This window comes from Lissotriton helveticus, chromosome 10 (assembly GCF_964261635.1).
Source record: "Lissotriton helveticus chromosome 10, aLisHel1.1, whole genome shotgun sequence".
NCBI lineage: Eukaryota > Metazoa > Chordata > Amphibia > Caudata > Salamandridae > Lissotriton > Lissotriton helveticus.
In genome coordinates, this window is record NC_136071.1 from 193,256,893 (window position 1) to 193,280,445 (window position 23,553).

General features: G+C 42.9%; 1 protein-coding gene and 1 pseudogene across 1 annotated transcript in view; one reads left to right on the plus strand and one right to left on the minus strand.

The window, feature by feature from the left end:
* The window catches only part of LOC144785111 (uromodulin-like), a 382,476-nt gene that overhangs the window by 183,016 nt on the left and 175,907 nt on the right, over positions 1-23,553 (plus strand). The window contains exons 5-7 of the mRNA XM_078664207.1: positions 3,001-3,138; positions 3,222-3,236; positions 5,636-6,457. Of these exons, the coding sequence (XP_078520333.1) occupies positions 3,001-3,138; positions 3,222-3,236; positions 5,636-6,457 (975 nt within the window). The remainder of the gene's footprint in view (positions 1-3,000; positions 3,139-3,221; positions 3,237-5,635; positions 6,458-23,553) is intronic.
* Positions 14,667-23,553, minus strand: part of LOC144785208 (E3 ubiquitin-protein ligase DTX3L-like) — a 38,264-nt pseudogene continuing 29,377 nt past the window's right edge.

The window sequence follows — 23,553 nt, forward strand, 5'->3', positions numbered from 1 at the left end:
TTGACACTTGCAAGTTCTGCTAAGCTTGTTGTAAAAATGAAACGCTTTTCCAGTGGTAATTACTGAGGGCTACATCCTAGTCCTTCATTTTGTTTGCTAATTGTTATCAACTTAAAGAAAACCTTCTGTAAATCAGATGTACAGACATCCCACAATGAAGTGTGAGGCCATAGTTTCTCTAAATTGGAACTCACTGAGGTACAATTTAAGACCTATGGCACACAGATCATGGGACCCACATGTGGGCATACTGCTTCCGCATCACATCTAGGACATCTGAGAAAATCAAAATGTTGATAGTTGGAGTTCTTGAACTCATCTTGCTCTTTATTACTACTGAGGGTTGCATTCAAGTCCATTATTTTTGCTAACCATGCCACTCTCGACAGAAACCAACCATATGCAAATTAGCATTGGTCCTGCTTCACTAGGGACAATTTAGACCAAACTACTGCTCCATATCCTCTCCTAATGAGAAACTGCATACCTTGAGTTTTGTCAGTGGAAAATGCTAACATTTGCAGCTGGTCTGAAATACCATCATTACACAGCTGGCTAACTACCATTGCTCATTTTCACTGAACATGCTTCCACTGAGCCAATTGAAGCAGTATTCATTGGCAGGTGAGGTGTTGCAGCAGAGGCAATACCTCTGACATTACAGCAGTTTGGCCACCAAACCACAATTTCTTAGAAAACCTGCAAAGTGCTTCTAGCTGAGGTAAACTTTGGTGTATTTCTATCAGTTTTCAAAAATTAGGGAGGAGAGGGTGGAGGGAAGGCACAGAGCTAAAGTATGTGTGAGGTATTTGGGGTGGTAGGGCAAAAAACCCAGGAATGTAATACATGGGAGGAAAGTGGGTGGGAGAAAAGGGCACATTCTTTGCCATTTGCTATGTATTCTACTCTAAGCCTATCACCTTTTTTCCTTGCCTCTGAATGATATTGGTGGTTTTCTTTCAGCTCAGGGTGTAATGCTTTACAATACTGTGCCATGTGCCATTTGCTTTGGCCTTTGATTAGGTAGACCCTGTGCTCCATTGACTCTTTTGTTGGCTGCTCATACAAGCCAAATGTCCACTTTTTAGTTTGGAAGTTGAGAGGGGTGTCTATGTTTTCAATGGGAAATTTGTATTGAATCTCCAATGCTCTTAACGTTCCTGTTGTTTCAAAGATAAAGCCCATCTTTGGGCTTTCTTCAAAACCTGGGATAGGTGTTGGAAGTAAGGGCGAGGTGATGCTGAAAGACCCCCAAATTAATGATACTGGAGTTCGGAAGGTGAATGAGCAATAAAGATGACTTGAACTTTGTTTTTATCTAGTCACATTTTCTGTGCCTTCAAAGACAGAGGTCACATGTCAGGTTATGTTTTCTGACAAACTGCTGCGTATTGTTCTAACACTCAGATTGATATTTACCTTCTCTGACTACAAAATGAGATTATTTTGTAAGTGCACAATGTGAAAATCTTGCTGGGGTTCAGAGGGTGTGAAAGGAAATGTTGTCGGATGGCAATTGTGTTAACACACAAAAAAATTGAAATACCTGTAGAGGAACTCAAAAATATATTAGTAGTTAGAAAAGCACAAATGAAGCACATGATTTGGGACTCTGAAGTAATGGAATGAAGGTTTTTAATAGATCATAACAAATTAAGACACTTTCCTCTTTGCTTCTCCAATGAATGCCAAAACTCAATATCCACTCATCGTTTGGGAACTATATTTTATCAGTAAAACTGCATGTGTGTGCACATTTAGAGGCCAAGTCAGTGGGAAGTATGCTGTCTGTAAATGACTGTGTACCAACGCACCATGCTTTAGTATTATATTTGCAACAGTGTACTCCAAAATACAGCAGCAACAACATTCCACACTCTGATTACTCTCCTGCTGAATGGGTGTAGCTCAGTTGATACACTTGTTTTTTTTTGTAGGAAACTTTGCTTCTTCATAATCCTTATGACTTCTAACATGTGAAAATTGTCCCAGCACCACTGAATATGTTATCTTTGTTTTTAGATGGATAGAAATCGCTTGCATCTCTGTGTATGTATTTTTAATGAGCTGCAAAGGAATCTGAGAATATCACATGGCCCACATATCATCTGCATTCAGCAGTTGTGGCCTAGGGAAGGGCTGCTGTATAAAGCATTAAGAAGACAATTAACAAGACTGGGTCCTGCTAGCATTGCCCCAGATTCACCGATAGAAAATCTGTTTGCTTTATGGTGTAGATTTACATTCCAACATCTAGCTTGGTGTGGCAATGCAATCTAACCATTGACTAGTTTGCACCTTTTCAGAACTGTCCCTCTGAAAGATTGTCCTTAAGGTGACCTGGGCATGGTGAGACAGACTGCTAACATTATAAGGCTCCTGTCACCTTGCCCAAGTGACTCACAGGAACCATTGAATAATGGTGCGGCTCAAAGTTGCTTCCTACTGTCTTATCCATAAACTGCCATGCCAGAAATGTCATACCAGCATATGTGTTCACTACCCAGCGAAGCCCATGCTGCAAGTCCCTTGTGTTAATTGAGACACATGTCTAAAGAAAAGGTGAAACCATTTGTTTAAAGCATTTTTCTCCTCGCATATGTAGGTAACATGCTTGAGAACAGGCCCATATTTGTTTTGCTACATTGTTTCTTATCAACATTTGAAAGATTTAAGTTGTTTTGCTACATTGTTTCTTATCAACATGTGTATGATGTAAGTTGTCCACCACGCAATTCATCTGATTGAAATTGATACAAAGTTTCAATGTAACACAGCAAAGCAGCTCTCAGCTATTCCTGACTCCTCAAATGTGACAAGCAAAAACTTAAAGAAATATTAAAAGATATCACGTACATTTGAGAATGTAGTCTATTTTTGGTGTTATGTTAATTTTTCAACCGTTAGCAACAAGCTCTAAAATCCTATTAGCAAGATTTATTTTGACATGAAAGTATTATCTTTCCTACTATAACATCAAACATGCATTTGTTTTCTTAGACACAGAAGCAGAAGTCGTCACTATTTTATCAGAGCAATGGGGGTCTATCTTCAAGGTTACAAATCCTCCCTCTGGAAGCTGGTCGCTCAGTGTTAGTGCTGGGAGTGCATTCGCGGTTCGAATTGAAGGTTTTACAGGTACAGTTGAGAGAAAAATAAATCATATTTCTAAATTCATCTTGGATACCATATGTCTAATTGCTCTTTTTCTTCTATTTCAGCAACAAATATATCAGGTATGTAGTCACAGCTATGCCTCATAATTTAACATTATTTATAACCAATAATTTTCTAAATATATGTGAACGTGGCTTATAAACACAAAATAATTTGATACATAAGCCCATCTGTCTGCATTATGTTAACTTTCATACCTCTGCCATAAACACAAGTACTATTGATGTAATTTCTCCAAAATCACACGGTAGCAGATGTGATATAATCTGGACTGTGTTCCCTGATGACACTTGCATGGCTTTTGACCCACATGACTTTACAATAGGTATTATCAAGCACCTCTATACCCTAATGGCATCTTATGAAGTGGATATAGATAAAAAATCAAATAATATGTAGCCAAATAATAAACACATTCAAAGATAGAAGAAGTTGTCCGTTATTGATTGTTGTAGTACGCATATGGGTGTGATATTTATCAGTTGTGTTATTACCTACCTTTCTGTATTCCATGCCACATGCAGGTAAGAGCGGTGGGGTGGTAGGACCAGTGAGGGGAGGATTTCGACAGATGGTGACGAGGGAAAATGTATTATTTATTTAAATGCCCCTCATGGTTGTCTGTCAATATTCCCCCTGCCCACCCCGCCCTACCGCCCACCACTCTTACTTGCATGGGCCGCATCTGTATGTGGTAGTGTTCCCAAATTCCACAAGGGGAAATTTGTGCTGGAAAGGCTGCGATAGCACTGCACAAGTTCTAATTCCAATTTGGGCACAAGCTCCAGTTTGCACCTGAATCAGGATCATCGCAGGACCAGTGGCGTCTTCATGAATGGGCACACTGGGCAGTTGCCCGTGGGCCCCATGAGCATAGGGGCACCATGCAGACCAGAATTTAACACTAATTTTCCGTTAAACATTTTTATTACTGTGAGTGGTTGTGTAGGCAGGGCCCAGGGCACTGCCTTGCTGTTAAGACGGCCCTGCACAGGACTCAGAACGACGCTGTTAGAATCCAATAGGCTGATAGTATTCGAAATGTCATGAGCCTTGACACACAGGTGAAAACATTTGATGAAGCACAACTCCAGGAGAGGGTTTAGTTACACAGAAGGACATTTTCATATCACACTTGCGTAGGGGCTCCCCCCCCCAAAAAATGTCTTGCCTTTCATAGTTGAAGTTATTTTGTAGGCCTTTATTACAGTATAAAGAAGAATGAAACAGGCCCTAGGAGTGGATAGTAGTTATGAAAATGGTGGTTTATTTCTCTGCGATGTTTTATTTCCTTGTGATATCAGCAGAGGCATGAAGACCACACGGTTGAATCACACCCACTAAAGACTTAGGGGCAGATGTATCAACATCCTGATTTGTGAATCTAAAATAGCTATTTTTTAGAAATCGCTATTTGAGATTTGCAAATAGGGATGTATGTAGAAAATCACATTTTTTTTTGCGATTTCTTAAAATTCCTTAATTGCGATTAGCAAATTGCGAATCGCAATTAAGGAATAATTTCCCATTCATTTCGATGGGCGGGGAGGCCCATAGGAATGAATGTGAAGTTATTCTCAATTTGCGATTCGCAATTTGAGAATCGCAAATTGAGAATATTTTCAAGGGTGCAAGGGTGTCATAAGGACACCCTGATGCACCCCTGAAATTTACATGTGTGCGCAAATGGCGCACATACATGCCCTAAAGGCATGTATGTGTACCATATGGCACCTTCACAAATGCCAAAAAGTGCATTCGTGAAAGAAATCGCAAATTACCACCAACTTGAAGTTGGTGGTAATTTCTTAAGGAGAAATCGCTAAAATTGAATGTTTGATGCATAGCATTTAAGGAATCGCAATTTGCGATTCCTTAAATGCTTCTGCAAAATTAAGGAATCGCAAATTTTGCGATTCCTTAATTTTGCTCTGCAATTTCCATCATACATATCGTTTAGCGAATTTTTAGTCGCAAACGCTGCTTTTTTGCGAATCGCAGCGTTTGCGGCTAAAAATTGCTTTGATACATCTGCCCCTAAACCCCATTAGATTACCTGCAAAGAGATGATAACCCCAATTCTGTGTTACGAGTTCTGTACAAACTGCAAGCAGAGTCAGTGGTCCCACCAATATTTTGCCAAGTAACCCTCATGTGTGGGGAAAATGCAAGTTCTCAGCACGGAATGGGGGAAACATGAAGCATCATCATATTGTTCCATTTTCCAAACTGTGGTACTGGTAGTGAAATAGTAATATTAAATGTGAGTAAAAACAAAAACTCTTATATTGGTAATTTCCTATGTATTATTACCCCAGTCTTTTACTGGATCACTTTATCAACATGTCACTCGACCTTAAAACATTCCCTACAATTCTTGGTAGGTCTACCACAACTCTTCTTTGAACTTTGAGTGAAGCCAAGGGTTAAAAGGTTTTCTTTGTCGTTTCTTTGACAGCCACAGATGACTGCACTTCCTGTGCTGTCAATGCAACCTGTGAAGTGTACGCTGGCGTTCGAGAATGCAGGTGCAATGACGGCTTCGTTGGTGACGGCTTCAGCTGCAGTGACGTCGATGAGTGCGCTTACCCGTGGACCTATAGCTGCTCCCAAGGCTACTGTGAAAACACGGTTGGTTCCTATGTTTGCCGTTGCGACAGTGGCTTTCAGTACTTCGATGGAGCCTGTATCGATCTTGATGAATGTTCTAGCCCTGACCTGAACCAGTGTGATGAGCACGCAACATGTTCCAATTACTATGGCGGTTATTACTGTTGGTGCAATGAAGGGTATCTGGGAGACGGATACCACTGCCGCCAGCGTTCATGCGATCCGAACCCCTGTCCCTCTGACACTGAGTGCATAGAATTCATTGACTCCTACACCTGCCTTGATCCATGTGAGAACCACGTAGCACTGAACGATTACTGGAGAAGCTCGTCCTTTGGTCTCATATCTTATAATTGTGACAGTTATTTGAATGGATGGTACCGGTTCACAGGCAGCGGCGGGGTTCGGATGCCAGAGACCTGCGTAGAACCCTATAGATGCAATACCCACGCTCCAGTGTGGCTGAATGGGATACACCCGACAACTGAAGATGGCATTGTTAGTAGGACTGCTTGTGCCTCGTGGTATAACGGGTGGTATTGGGGGTATTCTTCGTACAGCTGCTGTCTTTGGTCATCCACTATACAGGTCAGGCAGTGCCCTGCAGGATTCTATGTTTACAAGCTGCAAGGTACACCACAAGGCGCATGCTATCTGTCCTATTGCACTGGTAAGTACAACTAATTCAACGCTTTTAATCTATTGGTAACATGATTTGAGAGGTGATTTGTGATTGTTCTTTCCAAACAGAACAGTACTTAATAAAATAGTTCTGGCGTTTTCTCTCAATACCGTTGTCAACTCAATAAAGCAAACATGCCTAGTGCATAACTAACGACATTTGAACACTGAAATGTTTCTACTACCTATCAGAGGCATCAGTTTAGTGGGAGTCAAGTAGTCTATGGTCAATCTTAACATTTGTTTTGTAAAAATGTAAATATCTCCTACATAGAATTTACACAGGTGTATCAAACGCATGCTGCCTTTAAATTCCAATGTTGACTGAAGGTAAGGGCCCTGACGTCCTTGTGCGAGCCATGATAATTCTCCCCTCTCTCAACAATGTTAATAAATAGTACATTATTTTCTGCGGTTCTCCATGCATTCTTTATTATTCCCGTTTGTCATCTATAAAAATAATAAGTAAAGGGAGCTAACCAGAAAGAGGCACAGGGGACCAAAGAAATACAGTGGCATCGAATCCAAGTGAATTGACAGACCTCTACTGCGAGATATGCTTTTTTCTGCAGTAAAGAAAGCCTGGAGTGTGGTTATAGGTTCAATTTGATTCTTGCAGTGCAGTGATAAAGGTGTGAATGCTGTAATGCAGGTTTATTAGTACAGTTGTTTCTAATTACAGGAGCAATGTTAAAGTTCTGCAGGGGCTGACATTATAATGCATTTTACGTGAAACATGAAAAGTATTTCATGGGAGCCTGTGAAATATGGGTTGGGATAAATGACTTAAAGAAGCACCGATTGATGTTTCACACATCCAGGTATAAAATTACTTCAAAAAAGATAACTGGGTTCATACTCACAAGTCTTAGTTATTCTGCTTTGATCTCACAGAACAGATTTAACTCTTTGTCTTCTGGCTAAGGTTATACACTTTTTGTTAGACCTGGCACCATTGGCGTGGGTCTCCCTTCCATTTTTACTGTTGCCTCATGTGTTTTTGCTGGTGCTAGATGCTTTGGGCACTGTGCCACTGCTATCCAGTGCCACAGTGCAAGTGCTCCGTATTGTAAATTGATGTATTAATCAGTGGTTCCATGTTTGGCTATTTGGTTTACTTGTCAGACCCTAATCTAGTGCACTGAGTGTGCCCAGGGCGTGCAAATCCATATGCTGCTGGTGGGCCTGCAGCACTGGTTGTGCCACCCACAGAAGCAGCCTTGTATAATGTGTCTAAGGTCTGCCATTGCAGAACCTGCATGCAGTCTGGTACTGTCATGCTGACTGGGCAAGTGCACCCACTTGCCAGTCCCTAAACCTTCCCTTTTCTTCATATCAGTCACCCCTATGGTAGGCCCAAGGGCAGGGTGCATTGTAAGTATAAGGTAGGCCAAGCCTTGATGTGTGTGGCATGTCCTAATAGTGAATTACAGCCATTTTCGTTTTTCACTATTGAAAGGCTACCTGTTCTCCATAGGCCAGAATGGGCTGTTTGAGTTATTACATTTTATATTCCTAACTGTCTCAGAGAACATGGTAGAAATTCGAGTTTAGTATACCTAAACTCAGAATAATAAAATACATTAACGCCGTCGGAGCTGCTGCCATCGCATCTTGGATGTCGCCGCTGTAGTTGTCGCATTGAGCGGAAGCTTCACGCAGCGTGGAGAAGAGCGTCGCCACTGGAGCTGTTGCCGTCGCATCGTAAGGGTGTCACGCTGCAGTCCACGCATCGAACCGAGAGCTTATCGCATCCCCAAGAAGCGTGCTGCATCTGGAAGATCTTCAGGTCTTTATTTCTTTGCACCTAACTTTGCCGCATTTCCCATCGCTGTGAAATTGCTTGTCGTGGAAGCGCAACGCAACTTAAGGTACATTAACGCAGAGTGTCACATCTAAGAACTGAACTGAACTAAGCTTAAATCTACCATCTTAAAGTAATCATAGTGTGTATTTTTGTCATTTATGGTCTTGTGGTAACTCTATATAAAGTCTACTTATTTTTTATATAAAACCTGTGTGGTGTCCATTTGGAGTGTTGTCACTGGGTTACTGTATGTGGACACAACTGCTTAACTTACAACGCCTCTGAAGTAAGCCTTAACTGCTTGCGCCACGCAACCTAGAGGGTGAGCGGGGGTTATTTTAGGAGTGTAATCCCCTTGTCCTGACTAGAGGAGTGAGTCCCTATTTGTCACAAGTACCCACTTGTGCTAACAAGAGACCCCCAAATCTAACACTTTTGTTTATAACTACTGCACATGAGAAAACAGCATGGCATTCACCATACATATGTATGTTCTTTGCAGGATATGCTGTTACCATTGTCCAGGGAGGTGTTGGCCATGCATTGCAAGCCACAACTAGTGAATTTAGGTTGGGAGTTGGTTTTGTGTTTGCAGAAACATATCTAACTCTTAACTGTGGTTTTTCAGTAAATTTCTGTTATGTACTTTTGTGTGCATTCAATCGTACTCTTCCCTACTCTGAAAATGGTTGGAAATTGTATCTAGCAACGGGCAGGAGTGACTCCCCTTCCAAGATGGAAGGGTAACACATCTACCTCAAATATGTTTGGGAGTGTACAGTAGTGCTTTCTCCATTGGGAAGAATAATTTCCTGTGGAGAAATACATGTGCAGCAGGCTTATTTTCCCCCTATTTTTAAATCTACACTATGCACAGTGGAATACAAGGAGATGTCACATTACACCGCCAGCAGTAAGTCTGGAAACCTGCACCTGGTGCAGCTTTCCATGTGCACTTCTGGAGTGTTTGTGAATTGAAAAAATAAAAATGTAAAAGTACATTGTGATAGTCTTAGCTTTTTATGTGTGGAGTTCTCCGCCCCAACTTTGGAGTCTCCACAGTTGTAAACTTGGTATTAGTAAAAAAAAAACTAAACACAAACATACTTTTACCTTTATGACTCAGGCCCAGAGATGCCAATAAACTTCCACTCATACTATTTTCCATGAATTGTGTATGTGTAGGTGTGTGCTTCTCTATAATATTTAATTATATTCCTGAGCTAATGTGATGAGAGAAGTTGTCACTGACACCTGAATAGAGGTGCGCCTGTCCTCGCACAAAGCTGTCTCCACCCCCTGTAGTGTGTCTGAAGCCAGGTGAGGAAAAGGCAGGGGCTTGTGCACTACAAAGACTTTACTTTGAAGTTTGCCCACTGCAAAGGCAGAAAGAGGTATTATTATTGGACCTCTGACACCCCAAAAGCAGAACACTTCTGGACTGAGAACAGTATGCCAGGAAGATGAGCTGGATGCTGTAGGAGGGACTGCCACTCTGCATGTTACTTGCTTGTGCTGGCTTGGTGCTTCTGTCCTGGTAGTGAAAGGACTAGACTTTGCTTTTGCATTCTGCTTCCAAGTTTCTCCAAAGGCTTGTGCGTGCTTGACTCCCGTTAAAAAGTCTCAGGGCCATCAAAAACCTAATCTACCAGTGCCTGGGCTCTTCTGCTGAGAGCCCTGACTTGCCAAGAGGTGCCAAGTCCAGTTCTGGGCCCTTGGGAGTGTAACCTAGTGAGAAAATCCATGCATTGACTCTCAGCGGCCATTTTCTTGAGGCAGCACCGCTGTGCATCTAAAGAGTCGGCACAGGGCCTGCCTTGCAGCTGAAAAGCTTACGCAGCCCTTGGCCCAAGCACCATGTCATGGATGTCCATGGCACCCACTCTAACTCTGACACAGCCCCTGCTTTGCCACTGAAGAATCGACTCATTGCCTGCTTCGGGCGGTATAATCGACACAGTACCTTCTTCGACACATCCGCTTCGACGCAGGGCGTTTGAATTTTTGACGCTTCATCCTTTGATGACGTCTACATGTCTGAAGATTGATGCATCACCTCCCCTAGCAGTAAGAAACTGACACATCACCTCACCTGACAGTAAGGAACCGACGCATAACCTTCCCTGCCTAGCAATAAGGAACCCATGCATCAACTTCCCTGGAAGTAAGGAACCAGCGCATTACCTCCCTTTGGAGTAAGGAACCAAGGCATTGCTTTGCTTTTCTGGCATCTTACCTCCCCTGCGCCTGTTTCATCTTTGAATTTTGACGCATCCAAGGTACTTTGTGCTAAAAGAAACCATCCATATATTTCTATGGACTTACTTTGCAAAGCTTAAATATGTTGAGATCTTTACTTGTGCATGTTGGATGTTTGTCATTTTGATATTGTTTTAGTCAGATAAATATTTGTTATTTTGCAAGACGGGTGTAGACTTCTTTTGTAGTGTTTTCATTGCATTACTGTGTGTATGTACAAATGCTTTACTCATTGCCTCTAAGATAAGCCTAACTGCTCGTGCCAAAGTGCCAAGGGGGTATCCTTGCCCTGAATATAGTTTGGGTCCCTTCTTGGACAGGGTGAAAACCTCTGCCATCTAGAGATCCCATTTCCAACATGACACTTATGTGCATGTAATATGTGTGTGTGTGCGTGTATATATTTCTCAAGCGCCTTCACAATACTCCAATTGGAGATAGTCAAGCAAAGAACGGCACACCAGGAGAATGAACAATTTCTTTATTTATTGTGCACCAAGGGCAAGACGACCTGTTTCGGCGCTTAGCCTTTATCGAGTGATTTGACATTAGCAATTTCCCTTAGAAATAGACATCAATGTTCATCAACATAGAAGATATACTGAAACAGTTCAAAATGCACCTCCATTCTAAACAGTCGATCTATTGCATAATTTCAAAACAATTCCCCTTGAATACTGGGGGTTACTGGGGGCCAACTAGGCCACAAGGTAACTCCAGTATGTGGCACAGAGCTGCCTTGCAGAGAGTTGGTCCGAGGCCATGCCCCTTTTTACACCTCTCTGCAAAGCCACTCTGTGGCGCTTACTGGAGGTTCCTGGTGGGCTAGTTGGCCCCCTGGGATCCTCAGGATTCAAGGGGACTTAACCCCCAACTTAATAACGCACCACAGGGCGCATTTGCACGCTTGTCACATCAGGCCCCGCCCCCTCCCTGCACCACTGTGCACACGGGCCCTCAGGCATATTGTAAGTTGGGGGATTAAGTGCCCTTGGATCCGAGGGTCATTTGGGTCCAACTAGCCCACCAGGTTCCTCCAGTAAGCGCCCATGATCTGCGTAGTAGAGAGGTGTAAAAAGGGGCATGGCCTTGGACCACCTCTCTGCAAAGTAGCTCTGTGCTGCTTCCTGGAGGTACCTGGTGGGCTAGTTGGCACCCAGGGACCCTCAGGATACAAGGGGACTTAATACCTCAACCTACAACGTGCTAGGGGGCACGTTTGCACAGTGGTGCAGGGAGGGAACAGGGCCTGATGTAAGAAGTTAGCAATCCTGCTGTGTGGGAATTACTGGTGGTAATAAACGGGATAGTTGGCCCCCAAGGTTGATGTTGGGGGCTAACTACTCCTCCTGTTACCTCCAGTAAATCCCACACAGTGGGATTGCTAGGAGGTGTTTCGGAGGCCACGATCACCTTTCTCCACCATTCTGGAAACACGACTGGTATGTTATAGTTAGAAATTAGCGTTTAAAAAACCTTTGGAATTCACTGAAAAAAACATAGGTTTCAGGGACATTATAGTTAGTTGGGCATTTCTCTTGTAAAAAAAACATAGAAATTCCCCTGTTATAGTTAGTTCAGCTAACTATAACTCGTGCACCCGAAATGCACTGCTGATGACGTTACATATTACATCAATCATGACATGGTCAGTGACATCACTAATGACATCACTGATGACATATCAAATGACATCACTGATGACATCACTAATGGCATTATCCACGTGAAAATGTGATGCACCTTCTCACACTCTGATATAGCCTTTGATACACCCACTGTAAAATACAGACTACCATTTTTGAAACCATAGACACACCAATACAAGTTACTACATGCGCACTCACTGATTTTTAGGTCTACACACATCCACTCATTCACCCATATAGTCACTCATACATGCAGTCACTCATCAATACAACACTATCATATGCACTCTTACATCTATACAGACACTCACACACACCCACTCATCCAGAGTTACTCACACACGTATGAGTCATGCATTGAATCAATCACACTCCCATTTACTCACCTATACAGTTATACACACCCCACATCACTTATTCAAACAGAAACAAACATATACTTACTCTCTTATACAATCACTGATACAAGTACACACTCATCCATACAGCCACTCTCACAATAACTGACTCTCACGTATAGTCATTTATATACTTCAACTCTAACATGCACTGCCTTTTACATATGTAGTTACTTAGACATGTACCATTGAGAAATCCATTCCCTCACCAACACACCCATACACACACTCACCCACCCATACAGTTGTTTCCACATGCACTCTTGAACCCATACACACAGTGAATCAACCACTCAAACATCTATGCACAGTCATACACCTCCCACCCACACACACATACTCAGGCACCCATACAAATACTCAGGCAACCAATCGATAACCCATGTAGAGAGTCATGTAGTTACTGATCAACCAATGCAGCAGCTTATACAACAACAGACAGACTGATACAGACATTCACACAGTTTAGTCACTAACCCATGTATTCAGAAAGACACATGTAATCACTCACTTAAACAGTCAATCACGCACCTACTAAATCCTCCATCCAGACACTTATACCCCCACTCGTTCTTCAATACACCTTGGTATATATATATATAATACATATTGAAACTTTAAAGAAAAACACAGTCACTGGATGTTGTCATCAGTGATGTCATCAGTGATGTAATTTGAGATGTCATCAGTAATGTCATCAGTGATGTCACTGACCATGTCATGATTGATGTAATATGTCAGCAGTGCATTGCGGGTGCATGAGTTATAGTTAGCTGAACTAACTATAATGGGGGAACTTCTATGGATTTTAACGAGAGAAATGTCCAACTAACTATATACACATATATATGTCTACTTCAACAAAATCCAGAGATCCGGGCTGTACGTTGCAGCGGTCCTGGATGGACTCCAGCAGCACTATCATACACACACAAATCCCCTCCGTACAGAGATGACCATACACTCTGGTATTCTTAAGTACTTTATCATATTTGATGCCTTGTCACCAACGCGTTTCGGCTTTCGCCTTTCTCACTGTGTGCTGTGAGAGCCAATAAGGCTTGTTACATACACAGAGTCATTACAATCCATAATGGACTACAAATGTATTCAGTGTCAAGAGAGTTGTGCATAATAGGTGCCATCTTAACATGTATATTCTGTAATTCCCAAGCAATAGAACTGGAATCATTTTGTTCAGTATATTGCAAGATTAAAAAGTAGTAAATAAGATATTAACATATTCAGGTCACAAATTGTTTTCTCCCTGTTGACATACAATTGTGTAGTAAACATTACCTATTCACTCTTTGTTTAATTACTGTCTACTCATACAATGTATGCTTGTAGCCTTTCATAAATAACGCATTGCTGGTGAAAGCAGTTGCCAAAACGGGTTTCTCTGTGGTACCGGATGGCACCTATTTAAACTAACAAATATTAAGCATTCCTATTCTACAGACCTATGTTCTATAGTACTCATGTAGCCCAAGTGGTCTGGAGTGACAACAACTAAAATATTTCAATGGAATTCGTGTAAAGGCATCCCACATACATAGTACACTAAGTATCTGGTCCCATACTGTCTAGGTACTATATTACTGACTCACAACATTATTAAATGAGATAGTCCTACCAGTCCACACTCACGGTAGCTCTGTATGCCCCTCTACCAGCAAAGCAAGCAGGTGTCTAGCCCAAGTGGGCTAATCTTGTAATGCTTTCTCAGAACTGAGCTTGCTACAATGTTCTTCCCCCTTTAACAGGAACGTTACTCATCTCGCCAGTCTCCATATTCACTTTAGTGCCCAAAACCAAGTGTGAAAGAATAGAAAATGAAACATTATACGCCCTACCATTTATCTTAACATTTAATTTCCTTATGTCAGCTCTACAGAAAAACCACAATGATAAGGAGTGCATACAACTTTACAAAGTGAAAATATAATATTAAAAAAGAGAACAAATTGTATCTTACACAAGCGGATCATATTCACATTGTTAGAAATGGTGGTTTTAAGTCATACATAATTTCTAACCCATACTGTCCAATTGGATTGTATTGTATTCATAATCTCTACATACTTATCCCAGGTGTACTGCTAACTCTTTACTGGAGTTAAGTCCTATAGGTGTAGGTGTTTCAAAGTCAATAATAAACCTGGATTCTAAAATCCTCAGTTTATGTTCCCTGCTGCCCCCTCTTTCTTGTGTTCCTATGGAATCTAACACAAGAAATGACAAAGGTTTATCATTTTGTGAGTGTTTTTCCACAGTGTCGGGCTACTGGGTAATGTTCATTATTCCGTCTTATGACTCTCTTGTGTTCCAACACCCTCTTTTTCGCCTAGTGAATGGTACTGCCAATGTAGTACTCCCCGCAAAGACAAACGAGACAGTAGATGCAAAAAACTGTGTTGCAATCAAAGCTCCCTCTAATCTCACATTCTATGTTACTATTTGGGACCTTGATTTTGGTGCAGTTAGAGAATTTTACACAAGCCTTGCATCTCATGCAGCATGAGAAGCCTGTTCTGTCTGTATTAATCTGATGGCGGGCCCCATTGGATGTATTCATGTCATGACTAATGTAATCTTTTAGGGATCTACTTCTTCTGAATGTTAATTACGGTGTATCGTGTAGGTATCTGTTCAGGACCTGATCAGTTTGTACTATGTGCCAGTTCTTTGTTGAAAATCTTTCTAATTTTGAATGACAGATTAGAGTATGTAGTAATAAACCTAATGTGGTCTTGCTCATCTTCTGTGGTTCTCTTGTTCGGGTGGAGCAACTTCAGATCAGGAAGCAAGCCCTTGGAGCCACTCTGGGTTCAAGTGATGAAGTCCAGTCCTTTTCACCCAGGTTGGGGAACATCAGGCAGCAGGGCAGCACAGCAAGATAGGAGTCCAGCAAACCTGCAGTTTAGCAGAGTGGGAGTCCTTCCGCTGCACAGCAGTCCTTACTGGTAGAGTCTTCACAGGTCAGAAGTGTACTAAATCGCTAAAGTAAGAAAATACCAACTTTCTAAAAGGGGAATTTTTAGAATTGCACTTTAAAATCCAACTTCACCATAAATTGTGATTTTAAATTGTGATTCCAGGGACACAAAACTTAAAAACTCTATCTCTTCACAATTGGGAATTATGCTTACAAAATGTAATAAGGTAATCCCAATGTTATCTAATGGGAGAGATAGACCTTGCAGCAGTGAAAAAACTAATATAAGAGTTTTTCACTACCAGGACATGTAAAACTTAAAAGTACATGTGCTATTTTTAATTACTTTACTTAATGCCCTTTGGGTTGTCCAGGGCATACCTTTGGGTGACTTATATGTATAAAAAGGGAAGGTTTAGGCCTGGCAAGAGGTTTGTGTTGCCGGATCAAAAATTAAATGGTAGTGTAAATTGCAAATATGGGCTCTGGAAAGGCAGGCCTGAGCCATAGTTAGAGGGGTACTTAAGTGGGTGTCACAAGGAGTGCTGCATGCCCACTAGTAGCATTTAATTTGCAGGCCCTGGGACATGTAGTGCAATTTACTAGGGACATATACAGGAGTGGCACATGCAGGTAAGAGTGGTGGGTCAGTAGGGCGGGGTGGGTGGGACTCAACAGACAACACCATTTTCCCTCGCCATTGTCTGTTGAGTCCCCCAACACAGCTCTTACCTGCACGGGCCACTCCTGGACAATAAAGTAAATTAAATATGCCAATTGGAAATGAGCCAATATTACCATGTTTAGGAAAGAGAGCACAAGCACTTTAGCACTGGTTAGCAGTGGTAAAGTGCACATAGTCTTATAGCCAGCAGAAAACAAGAAAAGTGGAAGAGGTAGGCAAAATGTTGTGGGGAAGACCACCCAAAGGCTTTCAAGTCCAACAATAGGAATAAACAGATACAATAGATAAAAAGATAGAAATCACATTGAATCCGATTGCCTCTCTGTAGTTATAGTTAGTATTCCCAAAGATAGGAATTCCGCAGGTATTAGCTCCCTAAAAACATTCCACCCATTGGAGGAATCAGCACAAAACTTGCCAGACCTATAGCATTTTCTGCATTTTGAGATGATGTAAATTTTTGTGGTGAAACATTAAGGGGCTGCAAAGATTAAAGGGGGTCTCGAATAAGCATGGGTGGATTTTGGGAATTGGCAATCCGCGAAATTGCGTATTTACGGATTCGCAATCCGCAAAATCCGCAAACTCTCGCGAATTTTGCGGATTCCTTTTTTTTTGTGTTCGCAAGTGTTTCTGCCATTTCGCAAGGGTTTTTTACCAGTTCGCAAACGCGAACTTACTTGTCGGGTAGCAACGGTCGCGACCATGTTGTTTCTACGTCTGGTTCATCACAGCAACCTCTGTTTCACCACTGCCACCCTCTGTTTCACCACTGCCACCCTCTGGCTCACCCATGCCACCCTCTGGCTCACTCATGCCACCCTCTAGTTCATCACTGTAGATTATGGGGGGAAAAGCACACCTGCCCTGCCTCAACTGACATGAATGAATTAGGGGCTGATTAATGTGTCACTGAATTTGAACTTCCATGCTGGCACCTGCTTCCTTATCTGTAATTGCTTTCTGTTGCAGTGTAATTTTTTAACAGGACCTTTGTTACATACTTGTAGCTATTCTCTGAGCCTGCTGTGAGGGTCAGAGCAGGGTCGTAAAATAGTTGCAAGTAGGCAACTGAACTCTAAAGGGGCCCCTCAGGAAGCACTACAGGGAATGGTTACTAATGATAAGATTGAACTTTTGCACCTGCTGAGTGCTTTCAGTTTAGCAAAAATCCAAATATCCAGCTGCATCCACAAAAAGTAATCCTTCCAGGTCAAGATCCAAATCAAAGTGACCAGCACATGAAGAAAGCACTGGGAGGAGCCTGCTGGACAGGAACAGGAAGTTGGAGACTGTGGGGCACTTCCTTCCTCCCACCCCCCCCAAAATGGACTCCTTGCAAAAAAAAAGTGCAGGCAAATGTCAACCTGAGGAGTTATTCTGATAAAAATCATAATTTTCAAGGTTTATGCTGCCTGCTGGTGGATTTCTTGTGCGAAATTGCAAATTTTGCAATCTCGCAATTGCGAGATTGTCACTGCCCGCCGCATCTACGTGTTCGCAAGTGTTTACTCCCGCGATGCGTGATCACGGGCCTTTATGACGTACTCGCGTTGCCAAACTCTCGCTGTGCAAGGTGGCAAGCCGCGATGACGTCGACAAACTCCTGCGGGATCCCGCAGCAAGATCCAAAATGGCACAGCACACGCAAACATGGAGAAAAACAACTCTGCAAACGCTGAATGACGGTAAGTGAACGCTGCGCGCCGCAAAATGTATAGTATTCTAGTTGGCAAGTGCGACCAAGCAAAAAATCCGCCTCGCGCGGATTTGCAAATTTTCTGCAAATTCGCGAGAGTTCGCGGATTGCGAATTTGCCGAAAATCCGCAAAATCATCGAGCGGAACGGATTTTACGCCCATGCTTAGTCCCGAAATGCGTTTTTCCCCTAATTAATTTTCCATAGACTATTGTAGTTGACATATCGTAAAAACAGCGGAGTGAATTTACATGAAATATCACTCTAGTCTACACCACTTCACTATATGCCACTACTCTGTACGCTATTACACTTTACTCCACTGTACTCTACTACACTATAAGCTATTGCACTCTGCTACAAGCCACTGTGCTCCACTGCAGTGTACTCTCCTCCAATCTATATAACTCCACACTACAAAACTCATCTACACTCTATGCCACTCCACTAGACTCTACTTCACTCTATCCCTGTCCACAGCACTGTTGAAATTTGCCCTCAACTTTTTGCCTGTACACTTTATTGTACAACACTCTACTCCACTCTATGACATTTTGCAACACTGTACAACACAGCACTCCACTCTACTATATTAGATGCTACTCCAATTTATAACAGTTTTTTCTACTCAACGCTATGTTACTTCACTGCATGGCATCTCACTCTACGCTAATCCACTGTCCCCTACTCCACTCTAAGCCACTTCACTCTACACCTCACCACGCTATTCCACTCTATGCCACTCCACTCTTCTACAATCCACTGTGCAGTATTCCACTGTACACTATTCCACTGTATGCTGCTCCACTTTACGGTAATCTAATCTACAGCACTACAGTGTACAACACTTCACTCTATGCCGCTCTATTGTATGACAATCTCCTCAAATGGAGGCTCTTGCTGGGAGCAGAGGTTGTGTCTGTTTTCCTGCCCACTGTAATGCAAGCAGGGAAACAGATGAAAGATTGCTCCCGCACACAGAGAGCTGCATATTTAACAACTCCCTGCATGCAGGAGCAAGGCCGGCTCCCGCAGGAGGTGGGGAGCTGGCTGGGACTGCAGGGGGGCTTCCCCCGTGGTTCCCATCAGTGCTCCTGGGTGGGGCTAGGACACCCAGGTAGATGTAGCCGGGCCCCGAGGAGGTGGGCTATGATACCCCTCCCTATTGGATTTTGGTAGTACAGTGCTGTAGAAGTGAGTTGCTTACAGTGGAGTAGAGTGTCGGCCAGTGGAACAGCATAGAGCAGAGTATAGTACAGTGTTTCATGTAGCTGGCCTGCCGGAGATCCCAGTCGGCCTGAACATTGAATTTACCCCGGTCCCTTGCTATCTTAAGTAACCTTTTAGCACTATTGACTTAAGAAATATTTTTGCATTTATTCTTTAAAACGTCATATCTCGAATTCTACTGATTGGATTTTTGTTGTTCTGGTTTTTGTTAGATCTGGGGGTCTTTAGTTGGCAATGGTATTCACCTTAGTCCAAATAGGCACCCTTGCTTCTAAGTCAGGATAAGGGGATTACACTACTGGATAACCCCTGCTCACCCCCTTGGTAGCATGGCACGAGCAGACAGGCTTATCTCAGCGGCAGTGTGTTAAGCATTTGTGAATATACACAGTAATACAGTGAAAACACTACAGATGGACACCACACAGGTTTTATAAAAATAAGTATTTTTTATATAGACTAAACAGAAGACCACAAATCCACAATACTGTACTTAAGATTGACTTAAAGATGGTAAAAGTTGCTTAGTTCAAGTTGATGATAAATGCGACACAGTTCTCACAAAAGTACCTGGATGTGTAACGCAAAATAAACAAAAGGCTCGCAAAGGGAGATGCGTCAGTTCCGTGCCCTGGGGGAGATGATGTGTCGCGCCTCAATGCTTGCACAGAGTAGGGGATGCGTCGTTTTCCTTACCGGTGCGGAAGTGATGCGTAGGTTCTCAGCCTGCGGCCTGGTTGCGATGCGCAAGATGGCGCTTCGATGCGATGCGACAATCCTGGTGCGATCCGAGAAGATGGCGTCCTTGATGTGATGATGATGCGTAGATGCCCTGGCAGCCTTGTGACGACTCTGTACTTTGGAGCCGCGACAGGCCCTGCGACACGCTTCTCCGGCGATGCGATGGCGACCCTCGCGATGGCATCACACTTCTCCGGTGATGCGACAGTAGGCAGCTTTGAAGAAGACACGCTTCCTGGGAGATGCGGCGGCGGTGGCACACTTCTCTGGCGATACGATGATTTCAGCTGCAGCGGCGTCATGCTTCTACTTGTTGCATCGCGCTCCCAGTGACACGCAGGCTTCTGCAGTTAGAATTCCCAGCAAGTAAATGCAGAGGGGAGCTGGAGATGAATTCTTTTGTCCCTGAGACTTCAGCATGAGGTAAGCACAAGTTCAAGCCCTTGGAGTAATATTCTGCAAGACCATGAAGTTCCTTAAAAAGTTCCTTCTCCTTTCCTTGGCAATGAAGAAACCACTGCAGGCCAGCCCAGAAAACAGCACACTGGCAGAGGGGCAGTCCAAACTCCTGCAGCTTCCTTGGTTATTCTTCTTGGCAAAAGGTTTGTCTTGTTCCCAGAAGAGATTTAAAGTTCTTGGGTCTGAGTCCCAATATTCATACTACTTTTCTCTTTGTTCTCTGAAGGCAGATGGGCCTTTGCCTAGTCCAAACCAGTTCTGGAGCACTCTGTTTACATGACTCCTTCTTTCCTTTCACAGTGCAGGGCATAAACATCAGACACCCCACAGGAGGTGGAGCCAGCATTGTGGAGGGAAAGCACAGTCCTGGAGCACTTTTTTGACATGATTCCTTCTCTTCTTTCACAGTGAAAGGCAGAGACATCAGCCGCACCCCAGGGTGTGGAGCCAGCATTGTGGAGGGAAGGCCCAGCCCTATTCAGGTCCCAGGTGCAACTCCTCCCTCCCATCTAGGTGGTGATCTCCCTATTCACCACTGGGCTGACTCATTCTGTCTCCTGGAATCCCCCAGCCCTGTCACTCAATCTCCAAACAAGGAATACACAACCTAGCAGAGGCAGGCCTGGATAGTTAGACAAGAAAATACCTACTTTCTAAAAGTGGTATTTTCAAACACAGAATGTTAAAACCAACTTCACTAAAAGATGTATATTATCATTCTGAGTTCAGGCATACTAAATTCGAATTTTCACCATGTTCCCTGAGTCAGTTAGGATTATAATCTGTAATAATCTAACTGCCCATTCTGGCCTATGGAGAACAGGTAGCCTTGCAAAAGTGAAGAACGAAAATGGCTGTAATTCACTATTAGGACATGCTACACACACCAGGGCATGTCCTACCTTATACTTACAATGCACACTTCCCTTGGGCCTACCATAGGGGTGTCTGATATGAAGAAAAGGGAAGGTTTAGGATCTGGCAAGTGGGTGCACTTGCCATGTCGACATGGCAGTCACAGTCTGCACACAGGCCTTGCAATGGCAAGCCTGAAACACACTTTACAAGCTGCTTCTGTGGGTGGCACAACTAGTGCTGCAAGCCCCCCACTAGCAGCATTTGATTTACAAGCCCTGGGCACACATGGTGCACTTTACTAGGGTCTGACAAGTAAATCAAATAACCCAATCATGGAAACACTAATTAGTACATCAATTTAACATAGGAGCACTTGCACTGTGGCACTGAATAGCAGTGGCACAGTGCCCAAAGAATATAACCAGCAAAAACATATTAAAACAGAGGAGACTATCCAACAAAATGGAAGGGAGACTCACGCCAATGATGCCAGGTCTAACCGTTTTGTTTTAATCAGATAAATAGTCTCACTGTTACTGTAATTTAGGTGTTGCACAAATACTTTATAATTTGCCTCTTAAGTTAAGCCTGACTGCTCTGTGCCAAGCTACCAGAGGATGACCACAAGTTCATTTAGGGTGTGTATCTGACTTACCCTGACTAGACTGGTGCTCCCTACCTGGACAGGCTGCATACCTCTGCCAACTGGAATCCTTATTTCTAACAACGGTCCACCTTCAAATTATTATAACTCGTGCACATCGATATACTGTGTTGTGAACTTGCTAGCCACACTTAATTAACTATAACTCACCACTCTACCATGCACAGTGTTCTCAAATAATATGTCATTTGAGATGTCATAAGTGTTGGTCAATACTATGATTTCACATGGTACAAGTGATGTAATATGAAACAGTATATGCAGTACATCGTAAAGGTGCATGTTATTATTGATGTAGTGTGGCTAGCAAATTGACAACACTGTGTACAGAGGTGCACAAGTTATGTGAAGTAGAGTTTAAATTATATATTTAAGGTATAACTATAACTTTAGAATTTCAAATATTGGTGTAGTTTAAGTTTAGTTTGTATAGAAACAATATATTAAGTCATAGTAATTTGAAAGTGGTGCGTAAATTATACATTCAAGGTTTAACTATAACTTCCGAATTTCTAATGTTTGTGTAGTTTAAGTTTGGTTTGGATAAAAGAATAAATACAGTTTTCCTAATTATATCTAAGCTTTACCATTTTTTATTGAATTTCTATGGTTTTAATTTTGTACTCAAAATGTGTTTCAAATCATAGAGGGGGGTGTCGTCGAGTGGAGTGACGTTAAGAGGAGAGTTGTTAAGTGGAGTGTCCTAAAGTACAGTAGAGGATAGCGTCATAGAGTGCAGTGTCATACAGTGGTGTGTTGTACAGTGGGGTGGAGTACAGTGAAATGGCTTAGCATAGAGTGGAGTGAAGTGTCATAGAGTGGAGAGGCATCGTGTGTCCTAGAATGGAGTTTGTGGAGTGGAGTAGTGTGTTGAATAGAGTGGAGTGGCATGTGGTACAGTAGAGTGGAGTGGGCTGTCGTAGAGTGTCTTAGAGTGGAGGGATGTAGAGTGGCATTGCGTACAGTGTAGTGGCATGTTGTGGAGTGGTGTGGAGGGGAGTGTGGTAGAGTAGAGGGGTGTATCATACAGTGGAGTGGCGTGTCATACAGTGGGGGGGTGTGGTAGAGTGGAGTAGAGTGGCATCTTATACAGTGTCGTAGAGTGGCATGGAGTGTAGGGGCATTAAATGGAGTATAATGTTTTAGTGTGCAGTGGCATGGAGTAGAGTGGTGTTTTGTAGAGGCTACTGCCATGTCATGGAGTGGAGTTACATATTTTACAGTGTCATATAGTGGAGTAGATTGGCGTAGAGGGGCATGGATCAGTATGGAGTACAGTAGAGTGGTCAGTGGCTTAGTGGACTAATGCGTCCACTGTAGGGGCTGAGTTTGGGCTGGACTGTTCCCATGCTCACTTTGCCACTGGATTCAAGATATCCTGGCTGATGAGGGCTGTGAGCCCGAAACCGGTCCCAGGATGCTTGTTTCTGGTCCAGGAAAGATATGGCTTGGCAGTTCAGGCTGGATTGTTCTCATGAGGCACAGGGTCAAACTGATTTGCATAGAGCCATGTCCGAACTTGGGTGGCGGAGTGAGCTAAAGAATTTTAATGGATTAAACCCAGATCAGTTGACTGTGGGTGAGTGCTTGCATTGTTCAACACTCCGTCCATTATCCCTTTGGTTTTGCTTTGTTCGACCTCAGGGTCACGAGTTCAAATCTCGGTTAGTCCACTTAGTCTTTCATCCTTCTGAGATG